This window comes from Pelodiscus sinensis, chromosome 30 (assembly GCF_052426305.1).
Source record: "Pelodiscus sinensis isolate ZL-2025 chromosome 30, ASM5242630v1, whole genome shotgun sequence".
Classification (NCBI taxonomy): Eukaryota; Metazoa; Chordata; order Testudines; family Trionychidae; genus Pelodiscus; species Pelodiscus sinensis.
Genome location: NC_143081.1, coordinates 8,320,034 through 8,331,829, shown reverse-complemented (window position 1 = coordinate 8,331,829; position 11,796 = coordinate 8,320,034). Strand labels below are relative to the sequence as shown.

The window sequence follows — 11,796 nt, the reverse complement described above, 5'->3', positions numbered from 1 at the left end:
TTTGGCTCCCTGCCCCGGGGCAGGTCAGAGACAGAAGCAGCACAAGCCACGGGAATCGCTCCCCCGTATCTAGTAAAATCTCCTGCAGTGAAAGTGCCGCGTGTTTCTCAGCAGGTGGCGCTGTTGCTACAAAGGGACGGACCAGCCCAGAGAAGAACCCCCCGTCCGTACATAGATCGATGCGCTCCCCAAAGGGCTTTGGGAACCAGGCCATTGGCTCCCATATCACGTGACAACAGCCAGTCTCTCAATTCAGTCACCTCAGGATTCATTCCCCCCTGGACTCTGAAAGTGTCAGGAACATCGGAGCGCCCAGTGCCGGGCGCTGCAGACACCCGGGCCGGGTCTGTCTGACTCCTGCACCCGGAGCCCCAGAGCGAGTCAAGCCCATCACTGGCAGGGGTAGGGCGGGGCTCTTTAAACGGAGCGGTATGCAAATGAGGGAGGCAGCATCTTGTTTAAATTTGTCCTGCCCTCTGCCCAGGCTGCAGAGACAATCCGCAACCCCATTCAGGTTGTGAAGTGACCAGTCAGTCTCCTGAGAAATTTCCCCGCCAGCACCAGGAAACATGAAACTTTTGCTCCTTCTGTGTTTCACTGTAGCAGGTTGGGAAGGTATTTTCTTCCTCTGAATAAGGGCAGGAAGATATTAATTTTCCCTTGCGAGGATACGTTGTTGTTGATACCAATACTGATAACTTGTCTGTGTTCCCAGGTGCCCGGTCCCAGGTGCAGCTGGTGGAGTCCGGAGGGGATGTGAAGAAGCCCGGAGACTCTCTGCGCCTCTCCTGCAAAGCCTCCGGCTTCACCTTCACTAGCTACTACATGGGCTGGGTCCGGCAGGCTCCCGGGAAGGGGCTGGAGTGGGTCGTCGGCGTTTACGGCTCGAGCACAGACTACAGTGACTCGGTAAAGGGACGATTCACCGTTTCCAGAGATGACCCCAGCAGCCTCCTGCACCTGCAACTGACCGGCCTGAAGCCCGAGGACACCGCCCGCTATTACTGTGCGAGAGTCACAGCGAGGGGAATCCCGACAGGCTGATACAAAAACTCCAGCGGCAGAATCGTTCTCCCCTGCGCCGCGCGGGGGCAGCACTTCCACAGGGAATCCCGCGCCAGGCTTAGCATCGGGATCTACATCTACAGTGTAAACACAACATCCCTCATCAGGCTTCATGTCTGTAAATACAATTATGATCCTGTGCCCATAAAATTCGGGACTTTCTGACTATTCCTGTTTCAGCGCTGCCCGTATGAGGCACCCCAGTAACAACGCGGAGCTCGGAAGAGCCAGATACAAGGATCGGTGGTTGGAGATTCAATAACTCGAACCTGGATTTCCCAAGGTGCCTGGCTGCGAAGGCCCAATATCCCCACGTCCGCCTCAGCCGCAGGGTGAGGGGAGAAAACAGGAAAAGGAAAAGCAGCGCCCGGGTCGCTGGGGGTTGAATATTTCTGCAGTTAGCTGGGCACCGGGCACTGATGCTCCGGACCGGCCTTCAAAACTCCCCCAGGGCCTCTGAGGGTCCAATCCATGCGGAAAAGGCCCATCAGTTTCCCAGCTCCTCGGGCCTCCCTACCAACACAGATGTTTGCCTGATGCCCTCACAGGAATTCCGGGTCCCCGGACAACACATCAATGGGCCCTGGGTGGGGGGAGCCACAAGCCTGTCCTGGCCCCACTGAAAGAAACCCTGAGGGCCACCCCTCTGTGAGAGGACCTCTGGTCGGTCACAGCCCCACCCCCCACTTGCCTGGAGGTTACCCCCCAATCTCCTTCCTCCTTCCCCTCCCCCCAGCAGCTCTGTGCTCAGTCTGGCTCTTTTTTCTGTCTGGTCCCAGCTACACCCCATCTAACTCTGCCCGGAGGGGTTCTGTGCCCAGCTCGGCTCCTTTCTTCCAGCGGCCCTGCCTACCCCAGTCCCCAGCCCTCCGTTCTTTGCCCTTCCCAGCCTGATTCCTCCTCCGCCTCGGCCAGAGCTCCCTGCAGCCCTGTGCCAGGCTCTACCGCCAGAGCTCAGCTCCCTCCTTCGATTCCCAGCCTGGCTCGCCCCACTCCGCTCCCAGCCCGCCCCCTTTGCAGACCGAATCCCCTCTTCCTCCTCGCTCCCAGAGGTATAAGTGCTGCAGTGGTTGCTGCCGTGGACTCCCCCCGGCTCTGCTTTCTCAGTGTGTCTGGGGACTCATCTTCCCAGTCGTCCTTGAGCTGCTCAGGGACCCTCGTGCCCCGGTGTGACGTAGTGGGGGGGGAACTTGCTAACCCCCACTGGCTGCCGTGGGTACCGCAGCCCAGAAGGACAGGCCATGAGTCACTATGCAAAGAGGGGCTCTCAACCGGTTTGACCAGCCACCCCCCAGGGAGAGGAACAAAGGAAGGTGGGATGCTGCCCCTGGCTGGGGGCAGGGCTGGGAGAGGGGGAGTTAGTTCCTGGCTGGAAAGCAGGGGAGCAGGAACTGGGGAGGGGGCTGGGATTCCCCTATCTCAAGGGGGGCACTGAGGCCTCTTAGCCCCAGTTCCTGTAACTATATTACATCTGTGCTATGCTGTATTGTGGAGAAGCAATAAACCACCTGTATTCTACCGGCTGGTGGAGTCTATTTGTGCCATTACGGGGGTGCAGGAGATGGGGGACCCCCAACGTGCCGTCACACTGGTGTCAGAAGTGGGATGCACTGCACCCCGTGGACGGAGCTTCCAGCGGCGAGCGACAAGGCGCCATAGAAGCAAGAGCCCTGGAGCCAGGCATGCTGGAGACAAAGCGAAGCGGTTCCTGGGAATCGTGGGGCGCTGCAGCACTAGACTGGTGAGTCTGCACCGAGGGGACCAGCGGGCACATGGCCTATGCCCAACTCTTGAAGGCAGAGCTGGTGGGGCTGAGCAGAGAGAGGGGCTTGCCTGTGTGGAAAGCAACCAAGGCCCAGCTGATTGCCCAGCTGGAAGAGAATGACCAGCCACAGGGCCAGAATCTTGTCCCCAGCGGAAGCAGCCAGACCCCCCCCCCCGAGAGTGTGTCAGGCTCAGAGAGGGGGAGGAGCGCTGGAACCCACCGGAGAGGTGAGACAGCATCTCCTGGGAGGCCTGCAAGCCGTAGCCCATCTAGGGCAGGGGCCAGCCCAGCAGAGCTGCGGAGGCTGGAAATCCAGCTGCAGATAAAGGAATTGGAAGCAGAGGACCGAGAGAGGAACCACCAGGACCGAGAGAAGGAGCACCAAGATCGAGAAAGGGACTGCCAGGACCGAGAGAGGCAGCGACAGCATGAGCTGGCCATGGCAGAGCGGAGAACCGGCGGGGCACCGGCTGCACCAAGTGCGGATGGGCCCCAGGATCCCTGGACAGCCAGATGCTTGGAGAGGCTCGTGGTGGCCCAATTGAAGGACATGGGCGACCTAGACGGGTTCCTCAGCTCCTTTGAGAGGGCCTGTGGACTGCAATGGGTTCCCCCAGCCGACTGGCTGCAGGAGCTCGTCCCTGCACTGAGCCAGGAAGTGGCCGGAGTGCTCAGTCAGCTGGAGGACCTACAGCCAGGGGATTACAACCGAGTCAAGGAGGCCCTGCTGCACAAGTTCAGGCTGACCCCCGAGATGTACAGGAAGAAGTTCCGGGGGGTACAGAAAGGGCCACGGGAGACCTATGCGGATCTGGCCTCCCGCCTGGCGCAATACTGCCGCAAGTGGGTGTCTGGAGTCGGAGCCCAGACCGCAGAGGAGCTGCTGAAGCTGGTCCTGATGGAGCAGTTCTATGAAGCTTGCCCACCCAAACTGAGGCTGTGGCTCAAGGACCGGAGACCAGAGAATCCCCAGGAGGCCGGGAGACTGGCTGATGAGTTCACGGAGAACCAGTCCGGGTGTGAACGGAAATCCCGGAGAGAAAGGGAATCGCGCAGAGACTGGATCTCGGCTGAGCGACGGAGGGAGTCAACTCCGAGGCGAGACCAAGGAACAGGTCGTCTGTGCCCCAGAGAACCAGCCAGGGGCTGGACAGAGACAGCCCAAAGCCTAACTTGCCATCGCTGTGGGCAAAAAGGCCTCTTAGCCCCAGTTCCTGTAACTATATTACATCTGTGCTGTATCGTGGAGAAGCAATAAACCACCTGTATTCTACCGTCTGGTGGAGTCTGTTTGTGCCATTACGGGGGTGCAGGAGATGGGGGACCCCCAACGCGCCATCACACCCAGCCCTGACCAGTGGGTGCACCCGAGCCGGACAGAGCCGCTCTGCAGCCTGCGGCAGGTGCCGGAACTCTGCCGGGGGCGCCTAGGGGCCGGCAGTGCAGCCGGGCAATGTGAAGACCCGGGTGTCCCAGCCACACTACTGCGGCAGCGGCCAGAGGACCCGGGACCCTCATTGTCCAGGAACATTAGGAGCTAGGATCGAACTGACCATCTGTGGGACCCGGGATCGAATCGCATTAAACCCCTTTGAACTCCCAGGACTGGAGCTACAATTCCCACCGTATCTGCACAGAGAGGACAAATGTTCGCACCTCCCGGTCTCAGCAAACATGGACCCTCCCTCTTCCACGCACACCTTGAGGTGAGATCCCTGCCCCCCCCAGCAGTACAGACACTGAACCTCTTCAGGTCCAAGGAGGAGTACTGGGACAGTACTCCCCAAGTGGGATCAACCCCCCAATAGAATTGTGTAGGTAATCCCCCTTTAGCAATGCAAGGGGGAACCTACACAGCAGTTGATCCCCCAGGTAATAAGTATTGACACTGAGTTTGATAGAAAAGAAAAGTGATTTGCTTAAGGACAAGCAGGGGGATTTCTGTGGTGATGAGTGAGAACGGGCAGACCGCAGGAGATGACAAGCACAAGAAACAGAAATGCGTAACTAATTCTATCCGGAAACCTCACTACGAACTTATTCAAACTCACCCTAAAACCTCTTTTCCAGCTGCCCCTCCAAACTGGAGCTGTCTCCCCACCCTGAGATCTTCAGACCCTTCCTTCCAGTGCAGCCCAGCCAAAAGACTAAGGTCCCTGCTTGCCTGTTCTTCTTTAAGGATTTAAGGTCATTTCCTGCCTACCACTGCTCAGACATAAGGACAAAAGAGATTGTTTAACATTTTCCCATCAAGCCATTGAGGGTAACACCCTGGATGCCTCTCATTCACACATTCAACACCCACAAAGGACTCCCCACTCCACAGGTCTAATTTTACACACAAGAGTGATACACACACGAAAATAAGATAAACAGAACCAGCGTGAAGATTGATGGGTTATATGAAATAATTTGCTCAAAGTTATGTTTATTCATACCCATAAGTCCATTTTGTAAAGGGTCCATGTGATGTAGTGGGGGTACCTTGCTGGTTGCTATGCTGAGCGGTGGGCTGTGGATGACCCCCACTGGCTGCTGTCTGTAGCATGGCCAAGCAGGGCAGGAGATGAGTCATTATGCAAGGGGGCCCCTAACCTGTCCAACCAGTTATCTCCCAGGGAGCGGAACAATAGGAAGAAAGGGGAGTGGAGCCCCTGGCTTGGGAGCAGGGCTGGAAGTTACTGAGTTAGTTTCTGTCTGGTATCATGGAGGAAGCAGTCTAGGCAATGGGCTGGGATTTAAGGGCCCAGTCTCCCCCATCTCTAGGGGGGCTGAGGCATCCCAGGCCTGCCCTGTAACCAGATTACATCTTTGCTGTGCTGTATCCTGGAGAAGCAATAAACTCCCTCTATTCTACTGGCTGGTGGAGTCGGTCCATGCCACTACGGGGGTGCAGGAGACTGGAAAACTCCAACGCGCCTTCACAGTCTGCCATAAGGTATTTTATCCCTAGAGCTGTGAAAGCCGCATCCGGACGCCCCACTCTGTGCCAGACGCTGCACAAACACACAGGGAGAGGGAGGAGATTCCTTCTGCCGGAGACTGCATGGCAGTGACTCGGTTCGTTCAGGGAAGGCGTTTGTGTCTCTGATAAGGAGGGGAATATGCAAATGGTGGTGGTTGGGGCCTGCTTAAATCGGTGTCTCTCTCTCTCTAGGCTGCACCCAAAGAGACACCCCGCAGCCCTGGTGTCTGTGCAGGTACCAGCCAGCTTTGCCCCCTGCAACGGCGAAAATGAAATTTTGCGTCTATTTAGTGTTCGTGGTGGCAGCTTTGCCAGGTAATTTCTAGCTAAACACGCTGGAGAGGTGGAGGAATAGTTTGTTACTTTGATACTAATGTTCGTATCGCGTCTTTGTTTCCAGGTGCCCGGTCCCAGGTGCAGCTGGTGGAGTCCGGAGGGGATGTGAAGAAGCCCGGAGACTCCCTGCGCCTCTCCTGCAAAGCCTCCGGCTTCACCTTCAGCAGCTATTACATGAGCTGGGTCCGACAGGCTCCCGGGAAGGGGCTGGAGTGGGTCGCTTATATCAGCACCGGTGGGAGTACTTACTACCTTGATGCGGTGAAAGGCCGATTCACCATCTCCAGAGAGAACTCCAACAACCTGCTGCACCTGCAAATGACCGGCCTGAAGCCCGAGGACACCGCCCGCTATTACTGTGCGGGAGACACAGTGAGCAGAAGCCGGTCTGAGCCCAGACACAAACCTCCCCCTGCAGTGAGCAGCGAAGCCGTTTGGCGCTGGGGGCGCCCAAGCTCCATGTATGGAAACGAAACCGAGTTCAGAGAGAGGCTGGGAACAGCAAACCCCTTTCACTGTCGTTCTCAGCCCTCTGCCTTGAGGGGCGGCAGCTCCCGGGACAGGGCTGCAGTGGCTGGGATATCAGGGCGGTTCCACCCGGCTCACAGACTGCAGCTCCTCCTTCCAGAGCCGGGTCACCGTCTCCGCTTCCCCCTCCCAAGAACCAGGTCTTCCTGCAGCTCCGCTCGCTGACAGCTGCGGGCACCGCCCCCTGTTGCTGCTTCGGGAGAGACACAGAGACACAGAGCGCAGCGGGGACCCTGCCAAAAAGGGGAAAATTCTCATGGGATTCTCCGGCCTCTCTCAGCCTCTAATTTACCTGTCCAGGGAGAGCGAAGCAGACGCCGCATTTTTACTAGGTGGGAGTGAAGGGGCAGCGCGCGGTTTCCGTTTCCATCCCCCCCCCCCCCCAACAGGCTCCTGGGGTCGGTGCTAGACCTTCTTGGAACCTTGACACGGGACCTTCTGTGACTGGAACCTTTGCCCTGGGCCTGGAGCCCCGCAACCCCCGGGCAGCGTCACCTCCCGCTGCGGGCTGGGCCCCGCGCAGACACGGCCCCCGTCAGCAACAGCTGGAGAGATGGGCGGGGGCTGGGATTTCCGAGCAGACCCATCAATCCAGGCGCTCCCCCTGAGCTCGTGTGATATGGGGCGGGGGACTCAGCTCGCGGCCCACAACCAACAATGCGAAATTCTTTGCGCAAGGGTAAACAGCCGAGCTGCGGCCCCGCCTCACTTGACTCTTTCCAGGGCTGGTCTCGAAGCCGGTTGTGGGACCCAAAGGCCAGAGGAGCGGGATTGAAAAGCTCAGGGAGAGACCCCTGCGCAGGTGGGATCCGATCCCATTGGTGAAGGGTCAGGGGTCCCTGGGGCGGAGCGGGGATGGGGTCTCTCATGGGGGCTCCTGCCCGGGGCTGCTCATTTTAGTTTAGTGTCCCTAGGGGTGACCGGCCTGTCTCTAGCGAGGGCGGCCCGGCCCTTCTCACACTGGTTCCCACCCCAGAGCCAACTCCCTCGCTGGCCCGCCATGGGGCGTCTGGCTTCCGGCAGTGACGCGGACCCTGCATCGCGCTCCATGGCCGAGGCGATCCGGGCAGATTTAGTGGCTGAGACAGGAATTCTCGAAGGAGCCCAGTGAAGTGGGGGCCCGAATCCGCCCCGCAGCCTCGCTGCTCCCGGGCACCTCGACTCCGTCCCGCCCCTGCTTGTGGGGCGAATGCGGCCCGAGAGCGGGAGACCGGTGTCCGCAAACCCCTGACCCCGCAGGCCCCGAGAGCCGCATCCTCATCGGCCTCAGTCTCCAGCCAAAGGGTCTGGTCTCGGGCGGGTCCCGAAGCCCCTTGGAACCAGTCGGGCCCCGGCCTGTCAGCGCATGCGCTGTGCCCGGCGCTTTGGAACCCAGGGAGGGGGCGGAGCCTACGGGCTGGTTCTTCGTTTCTCTATTACAGACAAGTGGTATCAGGGCTCCTGGACAAACGCCCCGCCCCCCTCTGACTGCCCGGTCCAGGCTTCCCATTGGCCCCGGGCAGAGAAGGGGTTTCAGACGCTTATAAGGAAGGGAAATGCAAATAGGAGAGACGGGCTCTTGTTTAAAGCTCCCCCTTTCTCTGCCCAGACTGCAGTGGGACCGACCATCCCCAGCCGCCCCCGCCCGGGCTGTGCAGCTCCCAGCCACCGCCCCCTGAGAAACTGCCCCTCCGGCCCCAGGAGAAATGGGACTTTGGCTCCGTGTAGTTCTCTTGGCGGCAGCCCTGGCAGGTGGGTCCTACGCTAAATGCACTGGGCAGGCAGAACACAATGTAAATGTTCTGTTTCCGCGCTAATATTTCTACCGGCTCTTTACCCCCAGGTGCCCGGTCCCAGGTGCGGCTGGTGGAGTCCGGAGGGGATGTGAAGAGGCCCGGAGACTCTCTGCTCCTCTCCTGCAAAGGCTCCGGCTTCAACTTCGGCGGCTACTCCATATACTGGCTCCGGCAGCCCCCCGGGAAGACGCTGGAGTGGGTCTCTCGTATTTACGATGACGGGAGCTCCGTGTCCTACGCCGACAGCGTGAAAGGCCGATTCACCATCTCCAGGGACAACCCCAACAAGCTGCTGTACCTGCAAATGACCGGCCTGAGGCCCGAGGACACCGGCCGCTATCACTGTGCCAGAGAGTACCACAGCGCGACATCCCCCTGCAAAAACCCCGCCGCCGGCCCGTGAGCGAACAGCGGCGCGCTGCACAGACCCAGGGGATCCGGTTCATTTCACGCTTCTCCTACTGATTTCAGCAGACTCGATGGGTTCAGTCTGTTAATACGATCGCTCCGCACGTGGATTTAATAGGGAAGCCTGGATGGGCCCCGACACAGAGAGGGAGGGGCTGATTCCGCCCTCAGCCTGCAGCCAGAAATTCTCAGCCTCGGGGGAAGGCGCTTAGGTCCGGTGTAAGCAGCGGGCCCTGTAAATAGGGGAGAGAGGTTCCTGGTTAAATCTGTCCCTGTCTCTGCCCAGGCTGCACCCGCAGGGACAATCCGCAGCCCCTGGGTCTGTGCAATTACCAGCCAGTCCCCTGAGAACTTTCCCCGCCGGACCAGGGACAATGGAACTTTGGGTCCATTTAGTTGTCGCTGTGGCAGCTCTGGGGGGTATTTGCTCCCCTCAAAAGCACAGACGGGACCCGGGAACAGTCTGTTATCGCTGCTGATCTCAGCCTGATTCATAACGTTCCGGTCCCCAGGTGCCCGGTTCCAGGTGCAGCTGGTGGAGTCCGGAGGGGACCGACTTTGGATTTAGCGCGTCTTTGCGAAGGAATCGGGTGTTTGGTGACCCTGGTTGAAGAGACACCTGACCAATGTGGAGACAAAAAAAGTGTCCCCGGCGCTGCACACCCTGTGACCCTGGCTGGCGGCAGAGAGTCTCTGCCGAAGCCTTTTCCCACCCGCGGGGGCCTCTGTGCGCAGAGCTGCTGGCAGCTTGATGGCTGCGGGCCCTGGAGAACTCCCGTTCGGGATCGCTTTGTGTCCTCTGTTGGGAGGGTCTGCAAGGGCTGTGAAAAGGCCTCCACACGGGGGTGGTCGGGAAGAGCTGGCTAAAGACCCTTCCTGCTCACAGGAGACCCTGGCTCGGCCGGCCAGGTCCTCCCTGCAGCCCCCAGCTTGTCTGTTCGGCTCCGTTTGAATATCTCTTATCAGAAAACGAAAAGGCCCGGCCGTGCGAACCGTGTCAGCGACTGATCCCGGCAGAGAAAGCCGCACCAGCGACTAAGTCTTGTAAGTGGCCAACGCCAAATCAGGAGCCGGTGGGAAGATTCCCGGGTCTCAGAGCTGAGCCAAAGCAGCTGCAGGTGACACGTGGAGCACTGGCCCCTCTACTGCCACAGTGCCTGGGGAGATGCGCATGTCAGAGCCTCTGTCTCTGGCCTGCAGCTTTCTGTGCCCAGGGAGCCGGACACGGGACGGGGGGGAGATGGGGAAGGGCCGCACTTTGAAACTTGAAGGTTTCTCTGGAACCGTAAAGTAGGATATTTTAAAATCACTTCTGCGGGAAGGCGCCATGACTCAGCTGGTTAAAGCCCCTCTCTGGTGAACAGACGGTCCTGGGTTCAGCTCCCAGTGGTGCCTTTCTGTGGCCTTCGCTCCTCTCCGCTCACCTTTTCCAACGTCCTTCTGGGAAATAGAAGATCCCTGAACTGCTCCCCCCGCAAGTAACGGCTTGTTGAGGAAAAGGCTGATTGGAGAGGAGCGTTGGAAAGAATAAAACCACGAGCCTGGAGCTGGTAAGGATGCTGCGGGAACTGGCATTGGCAAGGTAGATGCTCTGACTGCAAAGGCTGGGTCGCGAGAGACACACGCCCTTGTGACTCCCTGGGAAACCCCCACCAGCGTAGCAACAGGATACTCAGAAAAACTGTTCCCTCTGAAGGACTCCAATGAACCCGAACTGAGTCTGAGTCACACGCTGGGACACGCAGGGGAGTGTGACTCTGTTTCCCGCCACACACCGCCCCGTTTAAAGTAATCAGCACTTTGTTGCATACTGCTGTCTGAGTTACTTACTTCTCTAAAAGCAAAGTTATTGTTAGTCATCTAATCATATTTTGTTTTTATTTTACAACTCCTGTATCTCACAATGCTGCCTTTCCTTTAAGCTTACAATTAAACTAGTGCTCATTTGACATATCCTAAGTAAGCCTCAATACTTTCCTTTCACACCGCTGATCTGTAGCCGCCTGAGGAATCGGACAGGCACTGTGTGGGGTTTGGAGAATCATCTGGGTGCCTAAATCCCATAGATCTCAGTGCAGGCTGGGTGCCCCGATGCTCTTAAAAATCCCACTCAGCACACACCGCACCCTAGTCCAGTACCCCAGATCACAACTGCCTCCTTCACACAAATGCGCTCCCAGACCCTGTACCCTCTCCAAGACCCCAGTCCCCTTCCCCAAGCTCCCTTCTGTTACCACCCTCCATCCCAGACCCCACGTCTCTTCCACTTATATTATGGACGTGTGCAGACCTTGACCATGTTCCAAAATCTTAGAGTGGCCCCCATAAAAATGATTGCTCCCCCTCCTCGCCCCCGTGAATACCAACCAGCTGCACTGTAGAATGGCTGGGAAGGGTGGTGTCAAGGTTGTTCCCCACTCTGGCTCGCCAGCGGGTGGGACCCCCAAGAGAGCTTCAAACCTTGCCGGTGCTGGTTAAAAAACTTCCCCCCAAATCCTAATACACAGAGTTTGGGGAATGTCGCTGTCACCATCAAGTGTTTTTTGATCTCTAAAACACAGGGGTGAGCGCTGTATCCCTGGGGACTCGGCTGAAATCCCCATAAAAGCCGGAGGAGAAGGGGGGTAATTTCTCTTCCAAATATTCCCTCAGTCCTAAAAAGGCGCGTCCCGCGCTGACATTTGGCTGGGAGGGTTCAATGACCAAACGCTGTTTGTTTAAACTGAGTTTGCGCGTCCAGATCCCTCAGGCGGTTGCTCACTTCGCTGAGCTGCTCTCCCTGCCTGGGAGCGGGGCGGGTTGTGTCGCACCGAGCGAGCCCCACGTGCAGGAAGAGCTCCCGCGCTGTCCGCTTTTGTAGCGATGCTGGGACCCGCCCATGCAAATCCCCGCCCGCCGGGTTCCTCTTCAAATCCAAGCCCCGGATCGGAGGAACCTCAGTCTCTCCCCCTCAC

The 11,796-nt window shown here is 58.4% G+C and overlaps 1 gene segment (V, D, J or C); it reads left to right on the top strand.

Annotated features, from left to right (window-relative positions):
• Positions 1–8,195: 8,195 nt before the first annotated feature.
• On the top strand, positions 8,196–9,347 carry LOC149521126 (Ig heavy chain V region 3-like). The segment is given in 2 exon segments: positions 8,196–8,390; positions 8,482–9,347. Coding segments are annotated over 2 exon segments (402 nt in total).
• Positions 9,348–11,796: the final 2,449 nt, after the last annotated feature.